Source organism: Chlamydotis macqueenii, chromosome 4 (assembly GCF_036417535.1).
Source record: "Chlamydotis macqueenii isolate bChlMac1 chromosome 4, bChlMac1.mat, whole genome shotgun sequence".
Lineage (NCBI taxonomy): Eukaryota > Metazoa > Chordata > Aves > Otidiformes > Otididae > Chlamydotis > Chlamydotis macqueenii.
This window is the reverse complement of record NC_141559.1, coordinates 33638961-33660345: the sequence shown is the minus strand read 5'-3', so window position 1 is coordinate 33660345 and position 21385 is coordinate 33638961. Positions and strand designations below refer to the sequence as shown.

At 47.0% G+C, this 21385-nt stretch overlaps 2 protein-coding genes across 3 annotated transcripts; both read right to left on the bottom strand.

Annotated features, from left to right (window-relative positions):
• Positions 1 to 1072: 1072 nt before the first annotated feature.
• SRP72 (signal recognition particle 72) lies at positions 1073 to 15386 on the bottom strand. 2 transcript variants are annotated; one of them, XM_086747109.1, is made up of 19 exons: positions 15241 to 15386; positions 14070 to 14190; positions 12182 to 12305; positions 11210 to 11353; positions 10330 to 10441; positions 9145 to 9176; positions 8447 to 8571; positions 8303 to 8360; positions 7987 to 8118; positions 7447 to 7575; positions 6863 to 6935; positions 6233 to 6297; positions 5144 to 5239; positions 4573 to 4676; positions 3874 to 3951; positions 3082 to 3219; positions 2779 to 2820; positions 2314 to 2468; positions 1073 to 1329 (listed from the first exon to the last, which is right to left on the bottom strand). In XM_086747109.1, the coding sequence occupies exons 1-19, from the start codon at positions 15356 to 15358 to the stop codon at positions 1139 to 1141; spliced, it is 2037 nt and encodes a 678-aa protein (XP_086603235.1). In that variant the 5' UTR covers positions 15359 to 15386; the 3' UTR covers positions 1073 to 1138. The 2 variants fall into 2 exon arrangements, with proteins under 2 accessions (XP_086603235.1, XP_086603236.1); XM_086747110.1 differs by having other exon boundaries at positions 2314 to 2473; positions 2783 to 2820.
• A 1211-nt stretch (positions 15387 to 16597) lies between these two features.
• Positions 16598 to 21162, bottom strand: LEPROTL1 (leptin receptor overlapping transcript like 1). The gene is made up of 4 exons (XM_086747423.1): positions 21042 to 21162; positions 20565 to 20640; positions 19017 to 19203; positions 16598 to 17950 (listed from the first exon to the last, which is right to left on the bottom strand). Exons 1-4 carry the CDS (start codon positions 21055 to 21057, stop codon positions 17834 to 17836), a joined length of 396 nt encoding a protein of 131 aa, XP_086603549.1. The 5' UTR covers positions 21058 to 21162; the 3' UTR covers positions 16598 to 17833.
• Between the last annotated feature and the right edge of the window lie 223 nt (positions 21163 to 21385).

Genomic DNA, 21385 nt, shown 5'->3' with positions numbered 1-21385 from the left:
GGGAGGCGATTCCCTCTGTTCTGCTCTGGTGACGCTGTACTGCGTCCAGCTCTAAAGCCCCCAACATAAGAAGGACATGGACCTCTTGAAGCAAGCCCAGAGGAGGGCCATGCAGATAACCAGAGGGCTGGAGCACCTCTCCTATGAGAACAGGCTGAGAGAGTTGTGGCTGTTCAGCCTGGAGAAGAGGAGGCTCCAGGGACACCTTAGAGCAGCCTTCCAGTACCTCAAGGGGGCCTACAGGAAACATGGGGAGAAACTCTTCAGTAGGGCCTGTTGTGATAGGACGAGGGGTAATGGTTTTAAAATAGAGGGAGGTAGATTCAGATTAGATATTAGGAACAAAAAAATTTACAATGACTGTGGTGAAACACTGGAGGTGGTGGATGCCCCATCCCTGGAAACATTCAAGGCCAGGTTGGATGAGGCTCTGAGCAACCTGATCTGGTTGGGGATGTCCCTGCTCCTTGCAAGGGGGCTGGACTACACAGACTTTTAAAAGGTCTCTTCCAACCCAAACCATTCTATGATGCAGTACAGCCCACCACCACAACCAAACACTCTTTTAGCTCACTAAAATAAGGCAGCTGGCTTGCCGAAAAAGGGACACTGAGTCAGCTGCCACACACTTCACCATGTTTTCTCCTAATAGCCTTGTTCTGCCCCTTCAGATTATCTTCTGTATAATCCAGCCCATATGTTGTTTTCCAAGACCCTTTGTGCCTGTGCTCTTTGGTGGTCAATGACTGACTGGGATGAGACATAGAGAAGACAGTCCTTGCCTCGTGCATAGTCAGACAACATCATCAGATAGATCTGCTAAAGGCCTTGACTAACACATGCAGGAGAAGCATAAATCTACATTTGAAGAAGTTCTTGATTATTCCACATCTTCGAAATGTTTGGCAACGTGGACAGATTTCTTCTGAGGCTGCATTTGAGTTTGATGGCAACACCCTAAGTCACAGTGGGTAAGTGTGAGAAAGGCGACCTGGTAAGCACGTCCTGGTGCCCTACCAGCCCATCTGCCCCCAGACCACTGACAGGCAGGACAGAGATCCAGAGGCCAAGAGTCTTTCACCAGCACTTGCTTTTGACCTTTATTCTGCAACCAGCATCACCTATCAAGGGAGGGAGGTCACAAACCCTGCTTTTTACCACCCTCCTTTAGCCCCTTTCTTCTTCTTCTGCTGCTGTTTCTTCTTGGTGGCTGGGGCACCAGCGGGTTTTTGGTGCCTCGGAGGGATGACGTTACTTGCGGCTGATACAGCTGCAGCGCTGCCGGGCCGAGGGGAGGTAGGTGGGCTGCTGGCAGTCCTGCTGGCATCCCTGCAGGGAAGAGGAGAGAAAAGAGATACCTCATGGGTTCACAACCACCTGCAAGATGTGGCACTACTGCAGGAAGCTGACAGCAAAGAACAGCAGCTGCCCCGTAAGATAGAATAAGGTAGCATTCTGTATGGGCGGGCACTCATGCAAGATCTTAAATAAGCTTCAAAATATATAGACAGGCTGATGGATGGCAGGAACGTGTCTCAGAGGGCAGTAAATCACCTTTTGACTGATGTTCACTAAATACTATACGGCCTCAACAACAAAAGGCAGCTAACTTTTGAGCAGACACATGAGAAGCCTTTCAGGCCCTCCCCGCCCCCACTTAGACAAACCCAACATCATTCCTCACTCCTTAACTACAAAGGCATCTTTGTGCCAGCTCTCCTTGCAAACACCGCTCAAGGCAACAGTGCCACAAAAGGCTTTTCATGTTTCCATTCTGAGACAGCTGTGCAAGGAGAGATTATCAGGCAGCACTGGTAATTCCCTGCATCACTGTCATTTTAGAAGTACTTTGTCCTCTCAGATGCTAGTAAGTCACCATCTTGCTGTAAGGCCTCATACAGAATGGCAAACCCCAATTCCAGCTCAAATAATGTGTCAACTTCAAAGGACGTATAGTGTTGTCCCAAATCATAGCTAATGATTCTCCAGCCACCAAAAGACTTGAAAGCAAATAGCTCAAGAGAAAGCACGCAAAATTAATCTCACCATCAAAGCTAAGAAAAGCACATTAAAAAACTATAGGAATTTTACTGGCACCTTCAAGCATGCCTATCATATGATTCTGGTCTTCATCAGCCTATAGGGATCTTCACGAAGAGCGGCTGGTAAAAGGTTGAAGTGGCAAAGTAGAGTTTCACTTGTGCTACCCACAGCTGGCGTGGTGACAAAGCCACAAAAAGGCAGCACAAACCCAGCCCTGCCAGCCACCCAGGAGTGACTGCCCACACCGAGCCCTGTAAAATGGGTACTTACAGTTCAGAGGAGCCAGCTGTGGTTGAACCCTGAGTCCCCTTGCCAACCTGATCCTTCTTCTTGCCCTTCTTCCGTCCACGGTAGTAGGAACGCTCACGCATTGGAAGCCACCGCTCAGGGTCAGGAGTGACCTTGGGGTCGTAGTTCTTGGGTAGCTTTCCTGCAGAACATCCAGTGCCAGGAAATGAGATTGGGGTCAACACAGTACAGAGGCATCACCAAGGGATATACATGGGATGTCAGTAGCCAGGAAGCACAAAGAGCCCACAACATCCTATCAGGGAATTGCTCTAACTTGTGTGGAAAAATGCCCCATGCAAACAAGCTATCATGAAGATGTGGGTTCACATGGACCCAGTCCCAGCAAAGGACTCCAGCTCCTGGGAAGCTGAAGGCTGGCTACTTGAAGAAACAATCTGACAAGCTCTCTGGAGCTGTGCCATGTCAACAGCTAAGAAACACAACTTACCCTTCTTTTTTTTCTTCTTCTTCTTCACATCCCCTTGTCTGAAAAGCAAGAAGGGAAACAGCTGCTGTGACACAGCATGGACACAGCACCCAAGTCAACTTAAAACTAGCTCTGGAAGAAACTACCCATTCCTGTCTCTCTGAAAACTTGGTCTACTGCTACCTGAAGCTCCTCGCAGCTAAACAACAGGCTCCCTTTCCACCAGCCTGTCTTCTATAGCAATGCCTCCACCACACCGGGTGCAGTTCTTGTGCCACCCCAAAGAACGACTGCACCAGCGCTACAGCAGCCCACTTTACCCTTGGTCCTTCTGCTGGTTGTCTCCAGTGAGCTTCCCAGCTTTCTTCCGAACATAGGTTGCTCCATGGGAGTTCTCCAATGCATCAACATCTACTTTAAGTGACATGGTGTCCAAGGAAGGCAAGTGTTTGCTAAGACTGCAAGGGAAGAGTTCAGGGATGCAAACCAGCAGACAGCAAGCAAAAAGATAAACATCCAGGTTTGTCCAGACAGCTATGGGCAACTTCAGCTTTAACAAATTCAGCCTCTTAGCAATACAGACACCAGACAGACCTACGGGGCTTGTTCCAGCCCTCCCACCAGCTTCCTACACAAGGTGGGACGAGCTGCTTAATTGCCATCTGCCTCATTTTTTCCTTCTTTGATATGGGGACAGAAACAACAACTTTCTCTGAAAGCTGCTCAGAGTGGCAAAAGCAGTATGTGAACCTGGTATTTTGGGTCAGTGAGAGCATATTTTATCAGGCACATTCCTGCATTACTATCACAGGTTTAAGATATCAACAGAAAATACGGAGGAGCTCCTATTTTTGGTTCCTCCTAGCCTTAAGTTATCAGTTCTCAGAGAGAAGGAGGCCAAAGACAAAACAGTTCTGGGATCCCACAGTAATCAAACCAGTTAGGTAAATAACGTAGCTCCGGACAGCTTGACCTGGATATGGAGCTGTTCTGGATATATTCCTTGCCCTTCTTCAGATGAGAGTGGGTCTGAATTCTCCACACAGCTGAAAGCCAAGGGAGCAATGCCCAAACCCCTCTTTCTTTGCTCTGATACCACCAAAAAAGGATACACTTTAGCTTTTTCAGGGTCCACCAAGGAGTACGCAGAGATAAGCTGTGCCAGAGTATGCACATCTTTTGGGTTTTGCCTTTGCAGGGAGAAAAAAAAAAAAAAAAAAAAAAAAGGACCAAGTTACCAAGGTACACACTCATCCCAAAGACTGGTATCACCAGGCAGTGCTCACTACTGCAGCAGAGCTGCTCTCTGTCGGAACAGGCACATCAGTCTGTGGTCTCCTCCAGAGCACATCACCAAACATCACTGGTGTGGACAAAGGGAGGTGCAGACATCTCCACAGTATCATGAAGCAGGCAATGAAAGACTAAAATCCCTCAGGTTCCAGTAGCAAAGGCAATTTAACAGTTCCCCCCCAAAAATCCCATCAAGTGCATAATAAAAACCAAAACTTAGACACCCATGGTTTATGCAGCATTAGAAAAAATGATGCATCCTAGGCCCCAAAGCAACCTTCACCACACACAAGAGGCCTCTGGGACAAGTCAACCAAGTTTTCAAGTGAACATCAGCTATAAATCAAATGAATGATCCCCTCTCCTTCCAAAATATGGCTTTGCATTGGTGCTCCTGCACAAAAGCAACTCTAAAGGAGGGCTACCAGTCAACCAACATTGTCAGACACTGCCTGGCACCAGACAGCTTGCTGAGGTCTCTGGGTGGAGATCTCCTGTTCAGGAACCACCCAACTCACTTCCAGAGCTCCTCCAAGTCGCTGATTGCTTCCTTCTTCCTGCCATGCTTTAGTTTGAAGTTGGCAGCTTCCCTTATCAGTGACAAATGGACAGGAGACTTTGGCTGAAAGACATAGCAGCCGTAATTAGTTCCTCATTATCACAGCACAGAGCCCAGCTTTCGCTGGCTTTAATGCCCCTCAGATCCAGCCAAGGAGAACTGAGTTAGCACCCTGGCATGCAGAAAGTAGACCACCTCTGCACTCTAGGATGTGAAGCAGAACTGCAGGGGACAAGGCAGCTTACTGCTCCACAATGCTTTCTCATCAGGGAGAAGGCCCGATTGTTACATCTGGGCACTCATTGCCCCAACTCTCCTAATCTGACAGGAGCTGCTGCTCCCTGTTTGCAACACATCTAAAATAATGAAACAGCGATAAAATGAATGCTCGCAGAACAGGAGCTCACAGATCTCCAAAACCCCAACTGGATGAGCTCCTGGGGCTGTACATCAACAGGAAAAGCTGAGCTGGACTAGAAAGGAAAGGCTGGGACAAAGCCTTGTGCATCAGCTCCTCTGGTCTGACTTACCTGGAATTGCTGATACCACTGGATAGCCTGTGTGAAGACCTCGATTGCACTATCAATGTCCTCTTCGTGACTGTACATTGTCACCAACGCAGACACCTGCAAAGATTGAAGAGCAGCTTATAGCAGATCCTCACAAAAGCTGTCTATAGCCAGAAAGTCAGCAGTTAAATGACGGGATTTCCTAAAAGCAGACTCAATTAGAGCTTTCTGCTCCGTCCCTAAAAACCAGCTGTGGTAACAGGCAGGACGTCCAAGCAAGACCTTCCTACCCGAGTCCCTCCCAAAGAAATGTCCCCACCAATCTTTCTCCTATGGTATAAGCTTAAAACTGCATTCACAGAAAGAACCTTCTTGTCTTGGCACTTCTGTTGCTTGCCACTGGAAACAGTTTCATTAAGGTGGGGGGGGAAGGCAGCACTGGAGAGATGATGCAGACACCATCTGTTTGTCTACATCCCAGTCACAACCAGAGGTGACCCAGGGCAAGGAGCTGGTATTGCTGACTGCCCCCATAAATTACTCTGATCATTCACACCTCCAATTGGAACACACCTACAACTGTCAGCTGCTGCTCAAGATGCTTATGCTGTACACTTCAACATTTTCAAGGTCATCAATCTTTTCCAAATACCAGATGTGGACATGCGTGCAGGCCAGGGTGATGCCATGGGGATGGAACATATGGCACTTTCTCCCTAATGGCTGTGTCCTAAAGCTGCTTCAAAAACTGCCCAACAGTACATACCAGGGAAGCAGCTGCTCCAGTCCTGTTATGCAAGAAAATCCAGGCAACGCGCAGGTCTGAGGGATTGCAAGAGAGTGGGAACATAGGCAGAGAGCATCTCTGCTGACAGGCAGGGTACTTCTGTGGCTAAGTTCAGGCCACCTGACAAAAGTTTTAATTCCACCTTTGTCCAAGACAAGGAAGATGGGGTCAAATTCCCTGCAGACACTCAGGTCAAGTGAATACCACAGGGAAGAGGTAACAGGGAGCAGGTAGTGCAAAGCTGTGCTACAAGGGGGAAAAAACCAAAAAACAAAAAACAAAAAACCAAAAAAACCCCTCAGTTCAGACTGAGTTTTGCTTACCATACCAGGCTTGTGCTGCAGTTCTTCTATGCTCCTCAGGATCATGCAGGCTTTGGTGACACTGCCTGGAAGAGAGACAAGGAGGAACATGCTGTGAGTGACATGGTAACACTTCACTCTGCCTGTGAGCTTCCAGCCAAAGGTAAACAATGGGAACATAACGATGCTCTTCTCAGAATTTATTTCCAGGAATAAAGGACAGGCCTCCACATAAAGGACCCTTCTGCCCCTGCCACATCCTGCAAGGGTTCAGGAGCAAGCTTTTGCAAGCAGGGTCTTCTCTTCCAGGAGCAACTCTGTGCTGCCCAACTGTATACAGAAATGGTAGCATCAGGGAGCCCCCCGCTGCTCCTAAGACCCTCCTATCCCAGAACAGATTCAGCTCTATTATTCACAAAAACTGCTAGCTTCTCTGCCAGGGATTCGTGAAGCCTGGACATTCAGACATTAAACTATGAGCTCTATCCTGCCATAGCTATATATATACAGAATACCCAACTGAAAGCATCTCTGCTCTGCATCCCTGTCACAGCAGTGACTGCAGCAAAGATTGCCCTAAAGACTGTTTTTCTCACCCCTTGTACCATTATCACGTGCAGACACTTCCCAACAAAGGACAACACTGGATACCTTGAGCAATTTTTAGCTGGGCCATCGTCAGCTTGATCTCAGCTGCGCTGGCAGGGTGCTGGTCTGCAAAGTCCTGAGAGTCAGAGGAAAGAACAGTTCAGTATGCGTGTGGGCACCAGGCTGCTGCTCTCTGTTGTTCAGTCACAGCAAGCTGGCAAGAGTCAAAGGAAGCTTTCCAGCACAAGCAGGCTTCAGCACACAGCAGAGGAGGGGGCCCAAAACTGCACCAGTGGCCCATCATGCTCTCAGATTTCCTTCCCAGGCCACTTGCTCCCTTACAAAAGAAGCCTGTTGCAAACTGCTTGCAAGCAGAGCAGCAGAGCCCACTGCTTACCCTAGAAGTCTACTACAGCTTCCTAAGCATAAAAATCAGAGGCACAAGGGAACTATTTATCTTTAAAAGCAGCATAGTTCAGCTGGGTGTAAATGTTTTCCAGTAGTATTAAACCAAACCAAAATAAGCAGAGTCAAGATACCCTTGGAAATTTAAACCAGACAAAACAAGCTAAGGGAAACAGTACAGAAGAACACAAAGCAAAAGTTTAAATGGAGCCTGGCCAAAGGAGTAGTTTCTCATAACCCACCTGCAGAAGCCCTATGGCCTTTGTATGCTGCTTCTCACGACACAGTTGGGCTGCCTGGATAAGCACAGGGAGCAGGTGCTCAGGGCTCTGAGACTGCAGGCTTGCTGACAGCTTGCGGCACTGATCTGCCTGAGGAGCAGGAAGAGAGAATACACTTTTCTCAATCTCTGCGAGCACCTAATGTAGGGCTAACATACCAGTGCTATCTTAGAAGAGATGCTAGCGATGGCTTCCTTGAAATGGGTATACAGAACCAAGAACAAGTCCTCTTAGTAGCACTTTAGATGCATCTAAGAAGTCCACACACCCCTTCTGTCTCCTAGTCACCTCCACGCTCTCCTCCATACAGCAACACTCAAGTCACTACACAACTGGCTGACTGCTCTTTTGCAGATTTTTCTTTTTTCTCCGCACTTAGGTGCCTAAAAAAAGTGCTCTTATCTTCTGACACAGAACAGCTGCATATCCATTTTTCCCTAGTCAAACTCTTGTGGAGAGTGTTAAATTGCTCGCTACTCACCGCAGATCAGTTTCCCCTACCTGGTTAGTGTACATTGCCAGCAAAGCTTTGTTGAATTCAATCGCCTGGAGTTGTTTCTTGGACAGTTTATGCTCAACACCTTCTGCATTGGTCAGCTTCACCTTTTTCTTTGAGTCAAAGACATTTTGGTCCTGGAGAAATCACACATCATGAGAAGATTTCACTACATTCTTTAAAGAAGAAAAGGTCTGTGGCTGTGCAATTTAACTACAGTTTAGGAAAAAGTATTTCCTGATTATCCCCCTTCTCTCCACAGAAGCAAGCTGAGTAACCACCAGGAAGGGCTGCACTGAAAGCAGCGAGGTAATTCTATACCTTGTTAATTGTGATGATGTTATTCGCTATGACAGCAAGCAGTCCTACATCCGTTGGCCTGCAGGTAAGAAAAGCAGAAAGCACATTTAAACAGTGGTCTCTCTACAGATGGAAGACTGTCAATTGTTTTAGAAAAGGCCTTACTTCAATTTGATTATTTGATTGTAGAGCTGTAAAGCATCCTCTGTACGACCTTGCAGTTGCAGGATGTAAGCCATCTGACCATGAATAATGGCCAGTTCAGCTTCGATGTCTTCCTCTGTCACATCCTGAAGGAAAATCAAGGCAAAAAGAAAAAAAGCTGCCATCTCATCTCTCCTCCCTTTGTTTCAGCATTCTGCTGGCAAATGTCTATGAGCTCTCTCAGGCAGTACTAGCAGCAAAGCACCCCAACCACTACAGGTGAAGGTTGTAGCCACAGCCCAAATACAAGCATATCTGGGTTAAACCAGGCGAAAAGCAAGCCTCACTTGCTCTTGCAATAATCTGAAGATACCCTTTAACTTGTGTGCTGCTTCTGCCCCTCTGCCTGTACCAACGACAGCGATTACAAATTTCCCTTGTTTCTCACCACCCGCTCAGTGTTTTCATCCATAGCATGAGTGGGTCACAGGAAGGTTTCAGAAAACCTGTACCCATCCTGTGCAAGGAGCACAGCAGCAAACAGTCTGCAGTGTTAGCTACAACCACGATTGCTGCCCCAGCCTCAGAAGCAGGTACCAACAGCAGTGGCAAGCCTCGCTGAGTAACACCGCAGAGCAGCTTTGGCTGTGCTCTGGCTATCTGCAGTATACTTAATGACCGCACTCTCATTTACGCAGCTGAAAACATTAAGAACTTACAGAGTCTTCTGATAGCGACTGGCGGCACAGCTCTAGAAGGAAAAGCAAATTGAAGAACACAGATTAGAAAGCTTTAGGGGAAAAAAAGATAGCCTAGGAGCATGGGGGAACATATTTTTCATGTATCCTAAAGCTTCTGCAGCATTACAAGGGCGTATCAGACTACAAGTTTGATAACAGACTGAGGGAAGAGCACGAGGGAGAAGACTAGATGATGCAGAAGAAGTATGAACTGCACAGGAGAGACTGGCCCTCCCAAAGCTGCCCTCACAGAGCAGAGTCACACGCTCATTTTCTCTCCTGAACGAATTTTCTTACACCCATCTCCTGATCTTTTCCATAGGGATCACTCGGCTGCAACTGCTCACCATCTTGGGAGTTATTTTAAGTACCGCAAGCCTGCAATATTCAGATTGCATTACCCTTTCTGGGGTAGCAATCCCATCGATTTTCAGTAGAGTCACTTCTTAACTTTCTCATATACCTCACCAGAACATCACTTGTTTTGCTCTCCAAAGGACTACTATCACAGCACATCAGTTCAAATTACACACGCTCACTAAATCAGCTGCATGGGAGAGCTGCTATTCTGTCATCAAAATCAGGACAGAACTGACCTATTTATCTGGAAGAGCAATTAGATCAGAAATAAACAAATTCTTCCTAATTCTCCCCCCCAGTGCCACCCCCCCAACACATACAAAACCCCTCTTTCAGCTCATAGAAAAAAATCCCCTTCACAAAAAAAGAAAAAGCAGCTAATTGATCGGCTTATACTAATTTCATACCTAATTCAGACCATGAACTATTTTTTACAGTATATGTTCACATATATACATATACCAACAAAACCAAGAGTCAGAATAGATGCAACATCTCATGCTTATGAGAAGAGATTACACTCCTGTCTACTTCCTACTTCAAAAAACTGCTCAAAGGCATTGAACACCAATCGGAGGGCTGTAAGAGAGCCAGGAGATGGTACATTCCACATGGCTCTGAAAAAGAGCTGCAGGGGAACGCTTCTACAAAGACACCAGTTCTGTCAGGAACCATTTGGAAACGTAAAACAAATCCTGATGTTGGTCAGTTTTTAAATTTTCAAAAATCTCTCTCTCTCTGATTAAGTGAGAGCAAGTAACTATTATCACACAAAGCTTCCCTCTCACCTCACCATGTTTTTACCTTCTGCTTTCTGTAGCTTTTTCATTGCTTCATTCAACTTTCCTTGCCCAATCAATGCACATGCACTGTTATAACACAGCTCGTAGGTAGCTTCTCGAAGGCCCAAATCCTCCTAGCATGAAAAACAAATGTAACACTGCGTAAACATCAATGGATCTACACCGACTTGACAGTCAACGGACAGAAACTACAGCTTTCGCGCATATTCAAACTGCTCCTTGCAAAATAAATTTAGAGGCAATTTTAAAAGGGCACACACATCTGGCAAATAAGTTACAGTGTAAAAGATCTTCCCTCACACCGCACAAAGTCAGAGGCAATTGACAATGCAGCAACAAAACTCGAGCCTGAACTTGGGGACTACTTAGGCTGCTGAAAGACGGCAGGTAAGAACTCCTACTCCAGAGAACTAGAAAGTGGATCAACCATGCTGAACAGAAAGCATAAGCATAATGGGCACACCACCAAGGACAGAGATTTCCAAAAAAAATGGAAACATTACAATCTGCACTGCTCATTAACAAAAACATTCCCAAGCATGGCTGTTTGATCCAGACAGTTAGCTTTACCCTGGGCAAGACGGTAGTGAGACAGAGGAAGGTGCTAGTCACCACAGGTGCTCTGCCTAACGCAGGCTCAGAGAGATGTACTTCCTGGTCTGCTGCGACACCTACTCACATGAGTCTCCTAGAGATCAAAGATTAAATATAACTTATGAACAAAACAGCATTTATTCCTCCATACAGGGGAACCACTAGGTGATCTTCAATATACTCAGAAGTCTTTGAGAGACAGGAACACATTTCCATCCTGTCAGATATCTATGATTCTATATCCTTTACTCCTCGGCTCTCACTCTTACATACACACACTTACTTACTGGCATCACCTTCTCCCACGTGCTTTGTGCTGCCACAACAGCAGAGAGGTTGGTTTTTCTCTCTTCCTCATACTCATCCTGGGAGTTGCGGATGAGATCCCTGTATGCAGCCAGACAATCGTCATAACGCTCCAACCTGTACAACTAAGAAGGAGAAGGGATTAGGCTTCAGAATAGTATTTCCCTGTGTATGCTAATAACTACAGTCTCTTTCCTCCCTCCTCATGGACAGGCAGCAACAGAGCATTGTATGTTTTAAGCTGAACATCACTAACATTTGCATCCACCTTTAAAGGCAAACTCTATACATTACACTTCCAAGGACTCAAGCAATGACACCAGATACCTGCACACAAACGGCACAGCTCCTACTCCTAAAACAGCTTCTTTAAAAGCAGCTCTTTACACAGTTTTGTCCTCAAACAGCCTTTTTCCAGATTAGATCACCTCTCTATGAGAAAGACTAAATGAATGGTCTTTCATGCAGCTGAAAAGACAGCCAATTCTTCACAAAACTGTTCCAATAAACAAGGGAGAAACCAGAGAAGAAAAAAAACCTTCTTTTTGGCTTCATTTCTAACACCTGAGATGTCAGGTCCTGCAAACCATTCCTGGACAGGTGTCCAATGCAAGCTTCATTGAACTTTATGGCTTCAACCATAAATAAATCTCATCAGCTCTCTTCCATCCTCCATCCCCTCAGCCAGATGGGTATTATCAGGCCAGGCCAAGCCAAGGAAGGGAGAGGTAGTCACAAATGTATTGCTTTGGCTCAGTGGCAATCAGATGATGACTCTGCCACCAGCAACAGGTGACTGAAGCTCCACAGAAGTTGGAGCAGTTGGGAACTGCACCTCTCCTTACTTTCAAGGCAGAGAAGGAAATTCTGTCCCCATACTTGCCCCACATTAAACGGGGGAACAATGCATCCAGCATATGAAACTCCCACCAGGAAGAAAAGCTTGTAATTACCACTTGTCCATAAAGCTCCTTCAGTTTGTCTGTCTGCTGACTGGCACTCTGAATGGTCTTGAGAGCATTTTCAATACGGTTCAACCTGTATTCACAGTAGGCCTTCTCAAAGGCAATAACATCACTGCAAGGACAAGACAAAGGCTGAGAGCAGGCACTGTAGTCTTCATTCAACAGCACTCACCCACCTGAACACATTTCTTTAAGCAACCCTAATTAGTCACAGACAGCTACATTCTCAAAGAGCCAAACACCAGAGGTGAGCACTTGATCCCAGATCACTGAATTACATCTGTTGAGCACTGAAAATATCTTAAACCTTGTGTTCAACAGAGAAAGAACATAACAACTTCACCTAAAAGAAGAGATTCCTTTTTTCTGGTATTTCCAGACACATGGCATTTCAAATCTCACCTCTTACTGATCATGCTTTTCAAATGCTTAAAGGTTAAACAACATCAAATTTCATTACGTGACTTCTTCCGAAGGAGAAGGCATATCATTAGAACAAAAGATTGTTACTGCAAACTTTCGAAGACCTTCAACTCACACAGAGAAAGAGAAAGGAAATGGTATAAAAACACAGGCTCTTTTAAGCCAACGGTAACAGTAACCTATTTGAAACATCAGTGCAGCAGAACTGCAGCAAAAGTCTACTGATGTTAACATAAAATTGGCTTCAAAGCAAGCTCACACCAGCAGGGAAGCATCAAACAAGCAGAGCCTTGAATGCTGTGTTCCACCTGAGTTACCAGTTAAGCCAAAGGAAAAAATAATCAGTGATTCCCTTAGTTTATCACTGGTGTCTGTTGTTGCCAGTTATTTGTCTATTTCAAACTATCTCAGTCCACTGAGTATTAGGGGAGTCTGAAAAAAAATGCATGGCATTAAGAGTAAATCAAAGCAATGGGCCAGCCTCCGTGCAAGACAGGACAACTTCAAGGCAGAGCAAGAGCCACCACTTTCCCTGCTCTGCAGGATACAGACACAGAGCAGAGCCAAGCAGCCAAGCTAAAGAAATCACAGGCAGAACTCTGAAGCCAGTTGAATTTAGAGAAACTACTGCTCCTTCTCACCATATACTAAAAAAAGATGCTAAAAAATCCTTAAAGTAAACCCCTTCCATCCCAGGAAAGATGAAATTTGTGAATAAGGCTGTTTTTTTTTTTTTTCAGATGTGAACATAAACAAGGATATGTTTCATCACAGTGATACAACATACTTTTCTGGGAAGTTCCTTAAGAAAACAATTTTTTTTCCATCAGGCAATTATTGGGTAGTAATTTTCATCCTAGTCATTGCACAAAGAGCATCTTTACTAGAAAGAAAATCAGAGCCTGCTTAATGACACAGATGAGAAGCTTGTTCTCAAACACAAGGTGTCTCCAAGGCCCTGATATTAAGAACACGCACAAAGGGCTTGCACCACCCCAAAAGCTGAAGCAGCACCTTCAGGCTGGCAAAAAAAAAAAAAGACCCCAGGGAGCAGTATGATGAGACAGCCAAGCAAAGCTAACAGCTCACTGACACAGGCAAGGGCTTCTCCCTCCTCTCTTCACTCCCCAAGAGATCTGTCCTCTTCCCTTGTACCAGCTGTGGTACTCAACCACGTCAACAAGCAGAATCAGCTCACAAAGGTGGCTGAAAACTAGATTAGGCACAATCCCTTCAACAGTTACAGCAAGATGTTAGACTACCTTAAACTCATCCAAGCCACCTCTCGCACCCAAAATAAACCAGTGTTTCACTGAGAAGCCCAGTTCCAATGGCTCTGAGCACCTCCTGGTCTTTATTTTGCTGCCTATTAGTCCCCCTCCACTGAAGCTGCAGCAGCTTCTCATGGACTTGTGGTTTCATATTTTGTGGCGTACAGCAGGACACAACTCACCTGGTTAATACTTTAGTGTGGGTGTTGATTACACCAAGGGCTTCCTTGAAGTTCCCGTTCTGGATAAGACACACTACTTTACACTGAAGTGCAGTCACATCATCTTTGCTGATCTGCAGTACTGGAAGAGAAACCAGCTTCAGCACAACAATCTAACTCATTATCAGACACCTTAAGGCTTTGTAAGAGCCGTATGTTGCTACAGTTGCAAACACACATCATGGAGAGCAATCACATCTATTTAAAAGGGTCCTGACATGGCTTGCTTTGGCTCAGATCGTGAAACAAATCCTGTCAGAATCCAGTATAAAAACAGAACTTACCTGAAGTGACCGCTGTGCTAACATGCCTGGAACAGAGCTGCACCAAAGGAGCTGTACACACCTGCACAAACCGTTCATTGGCATTTCACATCCAGGCAGAGCACACAGTGCCAAAACCTGACTGCCACGTAAAGCGCATACAGCAAGAAAAACACCTGATACAGAAGAACAGCGTGGCTCTAGGCAGGTAGTCACTTTATCTACCAATACTTTCTGCCAATGGAAGACAGTGAGGGAGAACCAGGAGCAAGAAATAGGTTTTGGTATTTGATTTTTTCAGGTGATCTCAACTCTCAGATCTGCCAGGACAGGAGACCAGTCCCTACTCCCTGCAAACAGCAGAGATAGACCTCGTAGCCATAACGTGCCTTATACTGCAATCCCATTTTGGATGCCAAACTATCAAAACAACACATCTTAATGCAGACTCTCACTCCCAAGCAAGCTATGGCTCCCAAGCCAGCTGGTCCACAGGCATGACACCACTGGTCTAACTCCACGGGGGAAAAGCTCTCCTTCCTCCCACGACCAAAACTGCAGGAAAACCCACGAGTAACTCTCTGAAGGCCTGGCCCACAGAAAGGGCTACGCGATGCAACGGAAGCAACCGACGGTCCCGCTGCACGTCTCGGCTCTCCCTCCGCACTGCAAAGCCTCCACAGCCGTGCCGGAGCAGCCCTGCTCCCGGAGCCCACGGGCGGCAACCGCCCCACGCCGCTCCCCACCACAGCCCAGGGGAGGGGGGGGACACGGACGCCGGGAAGGGCCCGGCAGCGCGGCAGGGCCCGGCGCGACATGGCGGCGGCGGGTGGCGGCACGCAGGCACATGCGTACGCACGCTCACTCACTCTTGTTAACGGACTTGAGCGCGCGGGTGAAGTCGCCGTTCTGGCCGCACCGGTTCACTTCGCTCCACAGCGCCGCCGCCGCCGCCACCCCCGCGCCTCCCGCCGCCGCCGCCGCCATCTTGGAAGCGGGAGGAGAAACACGTCGGGCAGGCGGCGCCGGCAGCTGCCCCGGAAGCGGAAGCGCCGCGCGCTGCGGCCGCCACGTCGCTTAGGGGCCGGGCGGGGCCACGCCCTCCGCCCTGCACCCCCCGCCCCTTCGCCCGACACCACATTAAACAACAAACAACAACAACAAAAAACCTCAATACTTTTAAACAAAATACTCTTTTTTTTTTTTATTAGAGCGTTTCTGGTTAAACATACAGAACTCCAGATCGCTGTTTAAAATGTCTGCGGTTCAGTGCTTTCCCCTCGAGAAGCGCGGCGGCGCTGCCCGGGGGCGTTTGGCACGGGCTGGCCCGGAACTCGCCGCCCGTCCTCGCCGTGCGAGCGGGAGGAGGTAACGCTGGGATGCAACTAGCACACACAAACCGCGCGGCCAGCTCTATGGCCACGGATCCAGAGAGCAGCAACGCGCGCTGAAGTAGGCTCAGGAGCACCGGAAGGGGGGGGGGGGTCCTGGCCACAAAAAAAAGGAGTCCGTAATGGATTCAGGAGATTTGTACAAGTTCTAAGGACTGCAAAGAACATCAGATTTAGCCCCCGGTTTGGAAGATTCTCTGAAGCGTCCCTCGTGCTGGGGGCAGGGGTGCACAAGTCTCACTGAAAAAGATGAAACAAGCGATTCTGCAGCCGCTGCGCGCCTCCGAGCGCCACCATGGCGGGCAGTCCCGTGGAGCACTTCTTCTGGCTGAAAGACCCCCTGCCACAGGCTGGCTTCTGCGCTAGGGTCTTGACACCTATCTGTTCCCCTACCAGCAAGGATAAAGCTCAGCTCCTATTTCATACACAGGACGACACGAACACCGCAGCACATGTAGGTAGCTACACCTCTGCTGCCCCTGCCTGCTGGCATCAGGCGCCTGAGCACATCTCGTACGTCAAGTACCATTACCGTCAGCCCCCAATGTTCAAGCTGTGTACTCCGTTTACATCTACACACAAACGCTACAGCTGACACCTGCAATTCTGTGCCTTTTCCTACTGCTCCACAGTTCAGCAAGACCTAAGCAATCATCAGCACGGTAAGTTCCCTGGACATTCTTTTTATAGAGCTGAACAAAAATACAGTTTAGAAGTATGGCTGGTCAAGTTTGTCACTGCAGTGGTACAATCAAACCTGGTTAACTGGCACTCACCAACCGTCTCATGACGGAATGTCTAATGGCAGATTTCTTTAAATGAAAAATGCAGACAATTGAGAGGTATGCAGAAAACTTGTAAATATTTGAAGCTACATGTGCAATCTTACAGAACACAAGCTACAGTTACAGACATAACACAAAATCTTATTAACCAATAGTGCATATGGACTTAAACACAGTCAGTGGAATCAGTTCAGCCAGTGACTTCCAAAAAAGTCATGTCTCAACTGCATTGTTTGAGGCCTGGGGGGGGGGGGGGGGGAGAGAAAAAAAAAAAACATTCTTGGGTAAGTTTAACACAAAGCTTTAATCTACATTTGAAAAGCTATTTTATTTTTTATATATATATATAAAATAAATTAAAAAGAGGAAGGAGGAAATAGCTTTGTATATGCTTCAAACTAACACAGACCAGTAGTTCCATAAATGAACATTTTACCATCTTCATGGTAAAAAGCTGACATAAAAGTTCAAAACCATACAATACTTATAAATAGTTCAAAAGATATTTTTTAAAAAATGGAATTTAAACAACATTTTCCCCTCCCCTACAATACAACTTAGCTTTGTATGTCATAGCATCAATACATTTACAGAGTATTTGAATGTCACATCCACACAAGAATTGATAACAAAGCAGGTAAAAGTGCTAGCAGTGTTAAAATTTAGGACTTCTCCCAAATAACGCTACCTGCTCCTCAGCCTTCTCCTGAAACGAAGGCTATCAACATACATCACCCAGTCTGAGGTATGGGCAGAAGAAAAATCTGCAACTGGTGCTCCCTGCCCCGCCGTGCCTCTGCTAAAATACAGCAACAATCTATGGATCTGGTAATTGACAATGGTGGTGCACAATCTCTTACCTCCTTCAGCTTGTATAGAATTTAATCATCATATTTAAAAAGGCATTTTTAAACACAGTATTAATGCTTAACGTAAAAAAAAACCAAAACAAAACAAAAAACACCTTTAAATCTTCTTTGAAACCATGTTTAAATGTTCTTGTTCCAGATTTAAAGCTTCACATAAACGCCAAACAGAAGGATGACAATTTTAAACCAAGAGAGCATCTAAAAAACATACCATAGGTAAAAATGAAATCATTCATCTCCCCGCTTGATAAAAATTTAGAAACCCTGTCAGTAACAGTAGTACACTCAGAACGAACAAGGTGAAAAGGAGCATCTAGAATACTCAAGAGGCTTGCTACGCTACTTCTCTTTATTGCCCATTCTCTCATTTGTATGGATGGCCACTGCATGAGAAGACGTCTGTGATAGTTCTTCCTTTCACCACTGCTGCCAGCTGAAGTCGTCATTGCTGCCAAAGACCAAGAAAAATCCTAGGATGGTGGCAAAGATGACTGTATTCCCCGTAAGAACAAGTGCACACGCGCCCCAGTAAATCTGTGAACAAAGGGAATTTAGTTAGACACGTTTTGAACTGAATACTGACGAGACAAAAGGTAACACCTTAATGTCACATTACAAACTTCAGCAACAGGTCCATGATGCAAGAAGGTGTTATCTCGTTATTTGTGGTTACACCAAGAAGGTGCTGGGTTTACCCAAAACTACTCAAACAATACACAGTTAGCCAACCAGCACTGCAAGTTTCTCCTAGCCGTGTTCAAAGCACTGGCTGGCAGGCACAGCTGTTTTGCTGTAACATCCAAAAATAGCAAAGTAAGGCCAGGGAACAGCATCAAACACATGTGCCGCCCCACTATACTTGCTAACCAGGTTATAAGACTTTTTCAAACAGACATTTAAGGATGCAGGTCTTCAAAATGCCAGCAGATATCCCAGTATCAAAAGAGGAGGCGAATGTTCTTCAGGGAGACTAAGTGGATTACTCAAAGGGTGTGAGGCATTCCAACCGACCATCTCAGCTGTTCTTGCCTAAAGAGCTTTTACAGAAGTGCGCCCCACCTTTTTTGACTTTGTAGTGGCCCTTGAAATTCACCCAAACAAGGTAATCTTTTACAGGATTTTAGTGAAAAGCCGTATACAGGGAAAGATGTAATGACAATTCGGTAGTTTAAAAAATAACACCACATATCATTTTTTACAGTGAGTGCAAAAATGCACTGTTTATTCATACTTCTTTAGCCCAACTATTCCACAAATTGCCTTCAAAGTACTCCATACATTTTTCTGTTTGGTTACTCGCCTGTTAAGTTTTCACACTATTTTCTGTCCCATTTTTTCTGCATTGCATATAGGCTGTAAGGGTTTAGTCCATCACCACGTGAAGCAATTAGCAATCATGACATTCTGCCACGCTTCCGTTTCTAGTGTTAGTTTTTCTTGACAAAAGAATTCTTATTCTGTTTCCACTGCAAGCATCTTAAGTATGTATTTATAAAATTTGCTTAGTGCATGAGAGCTTTACCTTCAGTAAAAGAACATACAGAACAAAGTTTTCTAGGAAAAAAAAAAAAAAAAAATCACAGATGGAAATATTACTAACCAGTTCTGCTCTCGCAAACACTATTGGTAGCCCAAATGCTGAGACAACAATGCCTGTTGTAAGAAATATTGCTAGCTCCTTGCAGGCATTACTTGTAGCATCTGTGTCATCTACTAATCTTCTTGCTATGCAGTACGGGATAGGAGAAAGGATGTAAAAAAACAGAACAAACAGTGGCCAGTACTGGCTGAAAAAGAAAGGAGAAGAAAAGTTAAAGTTAACTTGATTGACTTCCTGTTTTTCCTAAAATCAACGCAAAGCATTTTCCCCATTCAGCACCCACCGTCGGGAAAGACAGACACAAGCCCAGGCAAAGGAAATTCTTCGCTTTGGAACAAGCTGACATTAATCCAACAGACCCCGTTTGTAAGCGGCTTCAGCTGACCACAACAGCTGCAGCAGAGCGCTCGTTACCAGGATATTCATAAAGCAAGATTTCACTAAGCAAGCCTAAAGCTAACGCCCCCTGGCAAGATGAGCTTAACTCTTCAGTTTAACCTGCTGGCTTTATTCAAGGATTGCAGATATCTTTGTAGAGCCCTTGTGTCATTTTGCCCGTGAGCTTTCAGGGGACATACATGGAACAGAGTACTGTTCTCAGCCAACACTCAGCTGATGGAGCATCGAGACTTTTTTTTTTTTCTCCAGATATGAACGCAACCAACAGAAACCTAAGAAAATTACACCATCATATTTGGCAACATTTTCTTTTGTTGCTTGCAGCTCGCCAGACTAGATTTCTCAGATGCACCAATGCAGCTGTGCATTGCTTCAGTAAAACTTTATTGGGTTGTTTGAAGGGTGAACGCATAACGATCGCCTTCCTAAGGGTTTGTGCCACCAGCCAAACAAAAGAAAGCTGGCATAAGAAAGCTTGTCATATATGTAGAGAACTGCAATTCACAGCCACTAACAAGACTATCAATAGGATATTTTATATTTATTTAACATTAAATAAGTTGATTTAAAAGATTTTCTGTAAAGTCAGCATTGGCTTCCAAAGGATCAAAGCAATAGGCCTGATTCTCTGAACTTTTGGTCTACTACTTCATATCTCCTGGAAACTAAGAGACAGGAATCAACGATCAAAAACACAGATAGCAGCTGCAGTTATCCCAGACACTACATTACCAAGCGTGGTACGCAGCCAAGGGTCCACCCACAGCCTGGCTACTGCTAATTAGCCAGAGAAAATGCAAACGCTTCCCTGATGTGTTCCCTGTACTTGCTATTTACTTCAGGAGGTGCTATCTGCTTATCAGCCACAGAGGAACAATATTGGAGACATGTCTGGACAACACATTCTTTAACAGCCTGCAGCCAGGCCTGGTAATTTAACTTTTGCTGCCTTCGCTTCTATGGTAAATTAACTCCTGGATGGTCTTTTTTTCACCCCAATCTTTTGAAGCCAAAAAAAAAACCCCAAAACCCAACCCAAATCCCTTCTACACACACAGGACTTATCAGTCAGTGATTACAAAAGCCAAACCACTCTGGAGTTAGCGACACGCAAAAAGAAGCGGAGAAGAGGCAGAGAGTGCACGTTACTTGTACTGGGGAAGGGCGCATCCGAGCATCAGGAACATCAGTCCGACGGCTCCCCCAAAGGACAGGCTGATCAGGGCTGCAACAGAGCACAGGCCCGCGGCAGGCCAGGGGCTCAGCGCGGGGCACGAAACGCCCACCGCAGCGACCCAGGCCTCCCCCCCACCCCCCCGCGCCGAGGCAGAGCTCCGCAGCCCCGCTCCCGCTCCCCTTCCCCTTTCGGGGCAGCCCCGGCCGCCCGCCTGCCCGCACGGCCCCCTCCCCCCCGCCAGCGCCGCCCCGCGCCCGCGCAGCCCCGCCAACGGAGGCCCCGGGGCCGCACCCCCCGCCCCCTTTCCCCTACCAGGGCCGGGACCCCGGTGCTCCGCGACCCGGGGAGGAGGCGGGGGGGGGGGGGGGGATGGGACGGGACGGGACGGACACACGGACGCCTCCCTGCCGTTGTCACGGCAACCGCCGCCCCCCCCCCCCCGAGCGCACCTTTGATACCGGCCATGGCGCCGCCCGTCCCGCGAGCCGCACAGGCGGAGGGGGCACGCGCCGGGAAACGGAAGTGGCGCGGCCAAGAGCCGCTTCCGGGAAGGGAGCGCGCAGGCGCCAAGCGGGCCCCACCCCGCCCGCTCCCCTCGCCCGAGCCGGCCACGTGACGCGCGCGTGACGAGGCCCGCAGCGGCAGCCACGCCCCGTCCCCGAAGCGCGGGAAGCGGCCGCGCCGTCACTCGGAGCGCGCGGCCCTCCCGCTGGGCACCGCTCCCTCGCTGCCCATTGGCCCCGCTGGCTACCGGGGCGGGGCTTCAGGGAGGCCCCGCGGCGCGCGTGCTCCT